The 12,757-nt window shown below is 46.2% G+C and overlaps 1 protein-coding gene across 8 annotated transcripts in view; it reads left to right on the plus strand.

Moving 5' to 3' along the window:
* Positions 1-10,766: 10,766 nt before the first annotated feature.
* The window catches only part of SRRM1 (serine and arginine repetitive matrix 1), a 29,777-nt gene continuing 27,786 nt past the window's right edge, over positions 10,767-12,757 (plus strand). For 4 of the 8 annotated variants that reach the window (XM_024766634.1, XM_024766635.1, XM_024766636.1 and 1 more), the window contains exon 1: positions 10,767-10,919. In XM_024766634.1, the coding sequence (XP_024622402.1) occupies positions 10,899-10,919 (21 nt within the window). In that variant the 5' untranslated portion in view covers positions 10,767-10,898. The remainder of the gene's footprint in view (positions 10,920-12,757) is intronic. The other 4 variants (XM_024766632.1, XM_024766637.1, XM_024766639.1 and 1 more) reach the window with 2 other exon arrangements.

Consider the following 12,757-nt stretch of genomic DNA (forward strand, 5'->3'; position numbering starts at 1 on the left):
TTGATCTAGGGAAAAATGCGTCTGTGGGATCTAATTCACAGCTTTACTCTAGGAAAAACAAAAGCAAAATTTCTGATAAAATGTTTAAAACAAGTTTCTGATGAATTTTAATGGGATTAAGACTTATTCTGGAAACTAGCTGCTCGCCTACCCAACTGACTTCTATCTGAGAGTCTGAGCGTCTTCTACCAAGAGCCTAGAAATCCTTTTTTCTTTACCTGATCAAACAATGATTGTCTATCCATTTTCTTTTTTCCATAATGGAGCGATTTTTTTTTAATCTTTTGGCCATGTAGGATCTTATTCCTCAACCAGTGATGGAACTTCACCCCCTGCATTGGAACCACAGAGTCTTAACCACTGGGAAGTCCCTGGAGCAAATTTTTTTATTTGGCCCACTATAAGGCCTTTTCCCTTGGAACATATGCTGTTAACTAAATTATCTATAAAACCCAATTTTCTTTAGCAACCTTCATAACAACCCAAGAGATCTAAATAGGACTCAACCCTTCTTTCCCACCCAATTTTTGTGAATCAAAGCTTCAAACACTTCCCTTTCCCAGGAAGATGGCATCATCGCAAGTCAGAAGTTTATGGCAGACACAATACACATGTTTGGATTCACAAATGTCCATGGGGGGGCAGGGGGGGAAGTGATCTGCCTTCAGTTCACACCAGAGTGATCACAGAGGACCATCTATCAATGTGGTAGAATATTTCTAGAGATTCAGATATCCTGGAGAAATGACCCTGGACTTCAAGGCAACCTTTGTAAGCAGATTAGGTTAGGGGGTCCCTGGGGAAAGAGAACCAGGAATGGCTTTCTCAACATAAGAGAACCCATTTTGGCCTAAGCCATTTTGTCATCTAAGCCTGGCTGCAATGCGCTGCAATGCTTGCCCTTTAACAGGTCTCAGTAATTAATGATCTTAAGGGAGGGAATGCAGAAACAAGGGAAGAGCAGTCAAGAAACAATAGTACTGCCTTGGGGCAGGGTCCTGGTTCCTCAAGAGATATATATAATAATATATCTTTGAGTTCTGCAGGAAGTAAGGTCCGCACCCACAAGGAGGATGGATGTTGATCCTCCTGACTTTTATCAACTAAAACTTGGACTCTGTTAACCTTTGCCCCAATTCTATGCTGAGGTCTCCTCTACTCAAGCCCCCTCATACCCTTAGCTTAAAACTTCCCCAGTTTTGAAGGTAACGGTTCTAACTTCATAAGGTTGGTGTAAGGATTAAATAAATTCATGTAAAATACTTAGAACAGCTCTGACATATGCTAAAAACTCAATAAATGTGAGCTGTTACCACCATCATCGTTATTCTTGGTATTATTATCATTGTTACAAACTTGTCCTAGACGATCTTAAAAGATGTGCATAAGTGCTTGCGGAAAGAGCAGCTTTCACCCTAACTTGGGTTTATATTCTGTCCGTAGTGTTAAAGAATTTCAGATGAACCCCTAGACATTTGTTATATGGCATCTGTACTATACAACTGATAACATTTTTTAACTATATGGATATTTTCTTTATGTGATCAAACATGCAAATATCTGGTTCACCTATTAAAAAACAAGCAAACAAAAAACTTCCCCAATTTTGCTGTTTCGGGAGCCACTGCTTCGGGAAAGATCCCCGGTGTTCTCCTTACTTGCTGCAAGTAATAATAAATCCCTCCTTCTCCCAATCTTTGGCTTGGTTGTGTCTATTGGCTTGACACCCACCAAGAGGCAAACCCAGTTTGGGGGTAATATTCCCAGAAACAAGACTGTCAAATGGAGCTCAGACTTGAGACACCAGTTCTTAGAGAGCTGATAGTTGTAAGGTCGGATCTTAACAAACGGGACGGCGAAACAGAGGAAAGCTTCAAGTGAGCTTTATTAGGGAGCGCTCCCGGGCGAGGTTCACTGGTCCGAGAGAAAGGGGCCAGAGAAGTCGCACTCGGGCGAGGGTTGGGCAAGACTTTATAGGGGAAGAAGGGAAAGGGGTGTGGTGAATCTGGGAGGGCGCAGGGTATTCCTTATTTGGTGGTCTTTTCGGGTATCCTGGGGGACCGTTAGTCCCGCCCCTCGAAAGGCGGGAAGGCTGGGCTGGGTTCAAAGTCCCCAGGTCAGTTCCTGGAACTGGGTGGTCCGGAATGTCTCCAGGGAAGTTTCTGGAACTGGGTGGTCCGGAGAATTTCGGTCTGATGCAACCTGTGAATCTGATTGTGTTCCCCTGCCTCGGGCCAGTTGGCCTTACAATAGTGATGCCCAAAACTTTAGTAGAAGACCAGACCCTGATAAACTAGGTCCTGAAGAATAGCAGGTAACCCCTCCTTATCAGGAAAATCCAGAGGCAGCTTGGGCTTGTGGCGGGTCAAATTGGGGACTACTTTATTCCTACAGTTCCTCATCTCTTGCATTTCCCACGGCTAGCAATGGTCCCTGTCAGGGACCAACAGCAGATTGCCCCAAACTTTGAGGGGCTTTGGTTATGTTAAGGAGATAGGGTAGGGAGTCCCTGGATAAACAGGACGAAGCATGGCTTTCTTGACATAAGAGAAGACTTTTTTTTTTTTTTTCGCGGTACGCGGGCCTCTCACTGTTGTGGCCTCTCCCGTTGCGGAGCACAGGCTCTGGACGCGCAGGCTCAGCGGCCATGGCTCACGGGCCCAGCCGCTCCGCGGCATGTGGGATCCTCCCGGACCGGGGCACGAACCCGTGTCCCCTGCATCGGCAGGCGGACTCTCAACCACTGTGCCACCAGGGAAGGCCAAGAAAAGCCATTTTTGGCCTAAACCATTTGTGATCTAATCCTGGCTACAATGCTTGCCCTTGAACAGGTCTCAGTAATTAATGATTTTAAGGGAACAAAAGAATGCAGAAACATTACCTGCTATCAGACAAGAGAAATAACAATAGCAAAGCTAACATATCAGTTGTGAAGACTCCCAGTTATCTTTCAGTGGTAAAGGTTAGCCTGAAGCACTCAACCACCAGATCAACCGGAACCTAAGGGACGATGATGTTGACCTTTTCTGCCCTTAGTGACTTCAATCAACTAAAGTTTGGACTCTGTCAACTGTCCAAGCCCCTTCATAAATATGCATATACCCTCAGCTTAAAACTTCCCCAACTTTACTGTTCTGGGAGATGCTGCTTTAGGAAAGATCCCCAGTGTGTTCTCCTTACTTGCTGCAAGTAATAAATCCTTTCTTCTGATCTTTGGCTTTGTTGTGTCATTTGGCTCTATACTCACCAAGAGGTGGACACAGTTTTCCAGTCACAACTGAAGGGGGTATTTGGCAGTGGTCTGCAACTGTGAGGGGTCCATTATCTGGGTCAGAGGGCCCCAGTCTTCTCTGAGGTTTGAGACAGGGGGCTTTGATGGCTCCGCCAGTCCCTCCAGAGCCACCCTGGAGAAATTATGTTACTCCACAAGAAGAGAAAGCTGTGGGAGGGTGAGGGTTGGACTATATGTAGAAGGAGCCTCTGGAGGACATAATAAGCACTGGCCTTTCCTTGTGGAGCTCTGAAAAGATTTACCAGGGGAAAACTGGTAATGGGACATAAATTACCCTGAGAGTCTAAAGCAGAGGATTCTGGCTTTAAGAATCAGCTCTCAGGGTCTTCTTAGTGAAAAATCAAAACGGTGTTTCCCAAAGTAAGATTCCCTATCAGAATTTCCTGGGGATGTTTATTCAAAATGCAGATTCCTGCCTTCCACAGAGATTGCAACTCTGGGGGTGAGGCCCAAGAATCTACATTTTTTTAATCAGGCTGCCCAGATTCACCATCTTGAGGAGCTTGGGGTGAAGCAGGAAGAACAGTCCAGGTGTGTCTCTTAAATGTTCAGGAAATAAAAATTAAGCCTCTAGGAAAGAACAACTCTAGGGTGTCAAACCACAGAGTGTCTGTGCAGTGAATTGTTTTGTATTCACTTAGTTGGCTTTATATAAGAAATAGAAACAAACCAGAGGTAGCCTTTTAAAAATTTTATATTTTTTATTATAGGATTATTTAATATAACAAAAGACTTTCCAATATAAAATGTCTAATCTACCTATTCTAGACTAACATTTCTATTAATTTACTTTACATTTACACATACTTCTTTGGCGTGAGGTTGAAGCCCATAGCATCTCAACCTATATTGGGTGCCTGTGGTGGTCCATGAGTTGCCTTGCAGGTGTGGAAGCTCCTCAGCCTTTTTCCAGCTGCTGCCTGGACCTTAGGAGAGTGGAGGATTGACAGGCAGTCCTACCATGGGAGTAGGTGTCTAGATATGATTAGTGCACATGCTGGCTCTACCACCCCCACTCATCGGGTTGTAGGTTCGTTTAAGTTAGACAATCCTGATTTGTTGATGACATGGTGACCCTCCTTGGGATGTAAGCAATGGGTCAAGTCATAATTCATACACTCTACACCTGGCCTAAATGTCTTTATCCATTGCCCATGGGTCACTGGACCACAACCCCTCAGGCATTCCTGAAGGCCGAAAGGGAAGGTGTGTGATCCAAATTTATATTTGCTGACTTCTCTGTGTCTGTTTTCTACCCAGCCCTACATTTACAAGACAATGTGATAAGGACCCTGCCCAGCTAGGGAATTTGGGTATGGGGGATAAAGAGAAAAAAGAAAGATCTCTTAGAATGACAGGAGTTGTGGCTCATTTTAAATGAAGTCAAGAATGATTTGCATCACTGACCACTTATGGCCACCACTGCCAGAAGAGTTCTGAGCCCAAAGGTGAAGAAAGTTGAGCCAGGCCTCTCTGGCTTTCCCTTCCTCTCACCTGGTGAGACTGGGAGGCATTCACTGACCAGACTGAGGAGGCTTGTTTGCTTACTGACTGACCGGTAGGATAAGGTCTGTCTACATTCCCTCCCTCAGTGTCAAGTCGCTTGTAATGTTGTGATCTCAGCCCTCAGCAGATAAACCAAACCCTGAACTTGAGTTCTGTTATATGCTGGCTGTGTGATTTTCGACAACTAACTTCTCCTTCCTCGGTCTCACTTTACTCATCTCTAGAATGGAGATAATACCTCTGCATTAGCTTGTGAGGGCTGCTCCAACAAAGTAACACAGGCTGGTTGATTTAAACAACAGACATTTTTTTTCTTGAATTCTGGAGGCTAGAAGTCTGAGATCAAGGTATTGGCAGGGTTGGTTTCTTCTGAAACCTCTCTCCTTGGCTTGCAGATGGCCACATGTTCTTCTTTCTTATGTGTCTGTGTCCTAATTTCCTCTCATAAGGGCACCAATGGTATTGGATTAAGGCCCACCTAATGACCTCATTTTAACTTAATTATCTCTTTAAAGACCCTATCTCCAAGTACAATCACATTATGAGGTACCCGGGGTTAGGACTCTAACATTGAATTTTGGGAGGACAAAATTCAGCCCATAACAACCTACTAGGTATTATTGCGAGCATTGAGTTATCTAAGGCGTTTAAAGCATTAACATGAAGCCTGACATAGTATGCCCCACAAAAGGGTTAATGCTATTATTTCGAGGCCCTACATAAAAGAAAGATACTGTCATCGAAACACAAGAAAACATAGATGGGAAAGAGAATTCTCCTAATTATGGCTCCTATCTCCCATCTGATGGACACTTCTGTTGTTCTTCAAGCCCTTCTTTTAAAAATGTGCCGACATAATGTCTGAACATAGTATCTGTGGGGGACCTTCTAAGGGCTAGAAAGCAGACAGCTACAGTTTTCTTCTTTGCCTGTTGCTGTTATCTTTCTGGCTATAAGCTCTCTGAGGACTGTCTTAAACTTCCTTTGTATCTCTTACTATATCTAAGAATACCATGCTGAGCACAGAGTAAGGGCTCAGTAAAAAACAATAAATCAAACCATATGTCTTTGTGATAGTTTACTTATTTCTAGAAACAAGTCCCTGCCAAAGAGGTATGTTATCCTGAAAGGGTAGATCGCCATCTAGTGAGCCTTACTATTAGACTAGGAAAGTGTGAGGTTCAGAAAACCCCAGGTTGCTATTTCTATGTCTTTTACGTTAGATATTTATATATGCAAACACAAACAGAAATCTTCTTATAGTTTGACAGCTTGATCTATTATTGATACATTCAACTAAGCTTTTATTTTCCTTTATTCCCAAAACATTTCTTCATCAATCCCAAAATGAAACAAATTTACCAAACAAGCTATAGACTAAAATAATCTCATAACTGAGATAAAAATGACTGATGGATAAAAGCTGATACATTTTACTCTGGAAAGTGTCTTTGAGCACAGCGGTGAATGTATTTTCAGTAGGAGTGAGTCTAGAGGACCGGGACAATAGGCAACAAATGAAACCCCTATACCATTAACAGCAATCAACAAGCAATGAGGAAAAGCGGTAGAGGAAATGGAGCCTATACCTAGAGGATCAGCAGCAAGGCTGGATGCCTATTAGCTTTTTGAAGTTCAGTTTGAGGACTTAAAGACCAGGTATAGCAAAGAGCCACCCTGGGGATGGCTTCTTGGCTTTCAGGCCCATTTTGATCTGCACAGAATCAGAGTTTACAGGAGATGGTGTCTGCAAATACCTTCACTGCCAAGTACTGTAGTTCTCCGCTGCACCTCTAGGGAGGAGCCTTCTCTGCCTCAGCAGATTTTTCAATGTGAACTTTTCCTTATAGAATCAATGGTTATATTTCAAAGACCAGACTCACTCATTGGTAGAAATGCTTTTGGTGATTGAGCCTTAGACTCTCACTCATACATTCATTCAAAAAATATTTATGGACCTCCAAGAATGTGCTAGATACTGTTCAGACACTAAGGCTTTAATGGTGAACAAGATGGCCAAGATTTTTGCCCTCACAGAGCTTTTTTTTTTTTTTTTTTTAGAGGGCAAAGACAGTAAGCATGTAAACAAAATAGATAACAATGTCAGGTACTATGAAGAAAAAATAAAGCAAGGTAGGATGGGTGGTGGCAAGGGTTCTGCTGTTTTCTGGAAGGCTGCTCAGGAAAGGCTCACCTGAGGAGATGACATTTGAGTCACTTCTTAGTCTCTTTTGGCTTACCAACGTACAGACAAAAAACTGACTTTTGAAACCTCACCTGTTCATCATCAGACTAGTGTCTGTAGTTCAGTGTGGCTGCAGTTTAGAAGTGAGACATGCTGTGGGGGTGGGGATGGTGGTGTGATGAATTGGGCGATTGGGATTGACATGTATATACTGATGTGTATAAAATTGATGACTAATAAGAACCTGCTGTATAAAAAAAAAGCAACCGACATCTATGTTGATAAAAGAAAACAAATGTCAAAATAAAGAAGGGCGGGCTTCCCTGGTGGCGCAGTGGTTGAGAGTCCGCCTGCTGCGGGGACACGGGTTCGTGCGCCGGTCCGGGAAGATCCCACATGCCGCGGAGGGCCTGGGGGCCCATGAGCCATGGCCGCTGAGCCTGCGCGTCTGGAGCCTGTGCTCCGCAATGGGAGAGGCCACAACAGTGAGAGGCCCGCATACGGCAAAAAAAAAAAAGAAGGGCAATCTGACTTTTCCATAAACCTATTACAAACTGTACCATGTGAGATGTACAAAACAAATTGCTCCTGATACCATGTTTCTTCTCCTTTTGGCCTCTTAGTGTTGTGACAATACCAGGGAGATAGAGACTAGTTTGACTTTCAGGATCCTATGCAATTTTATTGGCCTCATGTTATTTATATAGATGTTGCTATCACAGAAATAGGTGATATTTAATAAAAGCTTAAAGCAAAAAAAAAAAAAAGAAGTGAGACACGGGGAGAGGGAGCAGATTAACTCAGATGAGTCTGGAGAAGGGAGCAGTAGACAAATCATAAAGGACTTTGTAAGTCACAGTAACTAGTTTGGGCTTTATCTGGAGGACAACTGAGAAGCCACCGGTGAGTTTTAAACAAGGGAGTGAAAGAATCAAGATTATCATCTTGGAAAATCACTCTGGATATAGGATGGAGACATCAACCCTGAAGGCAGGGGAAATGGTTAATAGGTCAGTGCAATGATCCAGACAATAATCCAAATTGCCTGAATTCAAGAGGCAATGGGGCCAGAAAGAAGTTGACTGAGGTGAAAAGGCAAGATGTGATGGTTATAGAGTGTGAAGAGAAGAACGATGATAAGGAGAAATGTGTGTTCACTCATTGAGAATGGGAAAAGAGGGTGAGACGGGTAGATGAATTCAGTTTGAGGTGCCTACAGACATCCAAGCGAATGTCAGCAGGAAGTTGAAAATATAGGTCTAGGGCAGACCTGTGCCTGATATATACAGGTTTGAGAGACAAAAAGGTAATTGAAACCAAGAGAGGACAGATAGGTCACCTTTTTTGAGGGAAATGACAAAAGAGTCAATGACAGAACCAGAAAGAAAACCAGCATTTACAAGATTGGCAGCAAAAGAACAGAAACAGTGAAGGAAGGATAAAACAGAATGACTAATCAGAATCATCTAGAATAGTAATAACATGTGCATTGTGATTTCATAGTCCCATCTGGTTAACTGGCTTGTTATGTGGAAACCAGTTACTTCCCCATCTTTGACCCTCTGGCAAAGCTTTTGTTCATTCAGCAAAATTTATTTGAGCTTGTACTATGTGCCAGACACCGTTCTAGGTGCTAGGGCTATATCAGTGTACAAAAAAGACAGATGCCCTGACTTTATGGAGCTTACATTCTAGTGTGGGGAACAGATAATAAACACATTAAAAATAGGTAAACAAATACTAGAAGGTGATAAATGCTATGGGGAAATACAGTAGATTAAGCGACATCAGTGGGGGACTTCCTTGGTGGTCCAATGGTTTAGAATCTGCATTCCAATGCAGGGGACGCGGGTTCAATCCCTGGTCAGGGAACTAAGATCCCACGTGCCATGGGGCAACTAAGCCCATGTGCGGCAACTACAGAGCCCACGCGCTCTGGAGCCTACTCAACGCAACGAGAGAGAAGCCCACGCACCGCAAGGAAGAGCCCCCGAGCCACAACAAAAAGATGGTGTGTGCCACAACTAAGACCCAACGCAGCCAAAAAAAAAGAGAGAGAGAGAGAGACATCAGGGATGTAGAGAGAGTATGTGAGCAATTTCCAATGGGGCAGTCAGGGTAGCCTCATTGAGTAGGTGATACTTGAGTAAAATCTTGAAATTTGCAAGAGCAAACGTTGGGGGGAAGAGCAAAAGGTACCACTACAGAGGTCTTGAGGCAGGAGCTAGCTTAAGAAGTTCAAGCAGTGACCAGTGTTAGGGTACTAGATGTGATCAAAGAAGAAATAGGAGAGCATCAGGTCGGATTCCACTTTTGCTCTGAGAAAAATAAGGGACTATTAATAGGGAGGTTTTGAGCTTAAGAATGATACGCCTAAGGTTTTCTAACGGGATCACCCTGCTGCATTTAGAATAGATGCTGAGTGGCAAGGGCAGAAGCAGGGAGACCAGTTAGGAGCTCAGGGCAGAAGTTCAGGCCAAAGATGACAGTGCTTTGAAGCAGGATGATAGCAGAGCGGGTTCTTGACAGTTTGGAAGTGGGATATAAGAGGAAGAGGAGTCAAGAACGAAACCAAGGCTTGTGTCTTAAAGAAAAGGAAAGATACTGCCATCAACCGAGGCAGGAAAGACTTTGGGAGGAGCGGGTCGGTTTTTGGCGGCGGGGAGGGTGTTCGGGAGACAGGAGGAGGAACCAGGAGCCATCTATCCAAGTGGAAACGTCCAGGAGGACGCTGCCGATACATGTTTGAAGCTCGGGAGGGAGATCTGAGCTGGAAATCTATGACGTTGTTAGGAGGCAGTTGGTATTCCACAAGTGTAAACACATAGTTTCAAGATGAGCGCTATGAACAAAAAGCAGGAAAGGGAGGCTAGAGTGTTTGCGTGTGCGTGTGCGTGTGCGGTGGGGGGTATTTTACAAAAGATGGTCAGAGAACGGTCACATGCTCCCTCTCAGAGAAAAAGAGAGCGCTTAGGGCAAGTCTGGCAGAAGGCATCCGATGCCGGAGCCCTCGCAGCCGGAGCAGGGCTCTGGGGAGGCAGAGCTGGGCCACCGAGGCGGAGGCCGAGGGCTCCGAGGGCCCCGAGGCCTGGAGGCAGGCCGCTTCTCCGTCAGGCTCTGTCCGGGGGCCACGTTTCTCCTCAGCTTCCTGCCTGCTAGCGTGGGGACCCGGCAGCCGAAACCGAAATTCATCTAAACCACAGTTCCAGCTTCTCCCCAAAGCTAAGGAGTTGTGCGGAGACGGGACGGAAAGCCGAGAGCAGGGCCAGAATGCAGATTTCACTCATACTGCAGAGCTCGACTACTTCAGGGCCGATCTCCGTAACTGGTAAACTCGTAAAAACAACACAGTCACAACTTTCATAACGACACGGGCGGCCCCACTAGCGTCACTCTGAGGTAACAGCTTTTCTCTTCAATCGCTCCATGGGCCCCCCAAGGCGGGAGGCCTCCGCCACTACGGGTGGAAGGATGGGTCAATTCACGCTCCGGGAACAAGGCCGATTGAGCTCCACAAAAGGATTCGCAGGGCGGGGCGACCCGACGACACTCTCTCTCTCTCTCTCTCTGTCTCTTTCTCTGTCTCTCTCGCTCTCTCTCTGTCCTCTCTCTGTCTCTGTCTCTCCCTCCCGCCCCCCCGCCCCCCCCTCATTGGTTGCGATCGCGAGGCTTTCCTCCCGGACTGGCCACTGGGGAGGCTCTGAGCCTGGTAGCAGCCCGCCTACTTGAACGCGCGTGCGCACGCGTGCCGGGCGCTCGCCACACTGAGCAGGCGCGGCCTCGTGTCGGCTGGTGGGTCGGGTGGAGCGGCGCGCTCTGCGTCCCGGCGCTCGGCTTTCCCTGCCGGTCCCGCCCTCCGTCGCGGCGGCGCGGTGCATCTTGGGATAGGGAGCGATCTCCGAGCGAGGCAGCAAGATGGACGCGGGATTCTTCCGCGTAAGTGGGAACGCGGGGATCTGGGGTGAGGTGAGGGGCTTATCGGTAAGGCCCGGCAGGAGGCCTGAGCTCGGGACGGGGTAGCCAGCGAGCGGAAGCTTCGAAGATCCTAAGGATCCTTGGTGCCAACGGACGCTCCCCTCTGCCCTGCGGCGGGGACCGGTGCGCCCCTGCGCAGTCTCCTCCTCCGGAATCGTCCCCCACTACGCGGCGGCGACGGTCGCCGGAAAATGGCGGCGGGAATGGCCCGAAGCGGTACCTCGCCGCCCGACCGCCTGCTTGGCGGGGCCTGCGGGCCGAGCCGTGCGCGTCGCCGGGTCCTGGGGCCTAGCGGACCCGCGAGGAGGAAGTCCCTGGGGGGAGGCCGGAGGGAAACCCTGAGGTGACGGGCGGCTGCAGGGTCCTGGGGAGGACGGACGGGTTTGGGGGTACCGCCCCAGGAGAGCGTGGACCGGAAGCAGCGTTAAGCCGCTTTTCTTGAGAAAGCGGGCGCCGACCCCCCCCCCCCTTCCTGGTCTACGCCTTCGCGAAGGCTCGGGGTCAGAGTTCGCGGGAGCTCCCGCCCAATTTGATATCCCTTCAGGGAGGGTAACGCCGATAATTTGTGGTTAGAACGTTTGAATCTGAGACTCTCGGGGCAGAGGGTGCAACAAAAAGTATGTGCGTGTATGGAGGCGGGGGAATGGGGTGGATCAACTCTTCTTCCCGCTCACCGTTCCTCACCCCTCACCCTCCCCGTTTGTTTTACCCTTTTGAAAGTCCGCTGGAGGAAGGTTGCCTCACTTGCAGACGGGGACGTTTTTTCGTCGTAGTTGGCCCTGAGGGCCCGTGCTTTACTGGGCGCTTGCTGGAGCCTGTTCGTCCCCTTTTTCACTCCTGTAGGGAATGAGCACCCAGTCGCGATCTAGATGGGCGGGCAAGTGACACTAATAGGACTAGAGTCTGCAAATTCTTTTTAATGCAGAACGGACCGTATAGAGACCAGTTGGTCTAAGTCAAAATCTATATGTCATGTAAGCTGGTTCTTTCCATTCTCTGGAGCATATAATATGCAGTTTGTATGTGTGTTCTTAAAGGAAAAGTTAAAAGAGGGGAAGACCGGGACTTTAGTAAAGATAGCTCTAGACACTCCAAAACCAGCATTGAAATTCCTTTTCAGTTGACTTTAAATGTGCTAACTAGGTTTTCATTAAAGTTTTGAGTGTTATTACAGGCATTTGACTTAACGCAGACAGTTATTTGACTGTTCTTAGGTTATGCAAACAGTACTATGGTTATTTATGTAATGATAGTTTCAATTGAGTTTATCAAATTTTCACACTGCAGATGAACTCTCCATTTTGTAATTTCTATCAAAGTATTTTGTAGTAAATACTCAATATTTCTTGTAGTCTGAATGGAATATTTTGAAACACAGCCTATTCTTTTGATTTTTTATTTCCTATGGAAAGGAATTCCAAAAGAAAAAGAGCAAGATGGCTGACAAATTTTAAAACGAGGTTTGCTTTTAGTGTTGGTAAAAATCTGGAAGAAAAGGGTGCAGTGTTTATATACTGCCTACAGTTCCCTAGAGGAGTTGATTGGATTGGATTTCAGCTCTGAGTTAAAAGATATTAGGGCAGTTATCCTTTTAGTACACTGTCATTCAGGTAGTAAACTGAATTTTTCAGTTAAGGTAGAAATAGTAGCTTTCATTTGCTGGACTTCTGCCACATGCCAGTTACCATATGTGTATCATTTCTGATGTACACAGCCCTGCAAGGCACTTTTTAGCAAGTAAGGAAACATTCTCGGAGAGGTTAAGTAACTTTGAGGTCATATGGCTTAAGTAGTGGCAG

The sequence above is a fragment of the Neophocaena asiaeorientalis genome, unplaced genomic scaffold, assembly GCF_003031525.2.
Source record: "Neophocaena asiaeorientalis asiaeorientalis breed wild unplaced genomic scaffold, Neophocaena_asiaeorientalis_V1.1 scaffold79, whole genome shotgun sequence".
Classification (NCBI taxonomy): domain Eukaryota; kingdom Metazoa; phylum Chordata; class Mammalia; order Artiodactyla; family Phocoenidae; genus Neophocaena; species Neophocaena asiaeorientalis.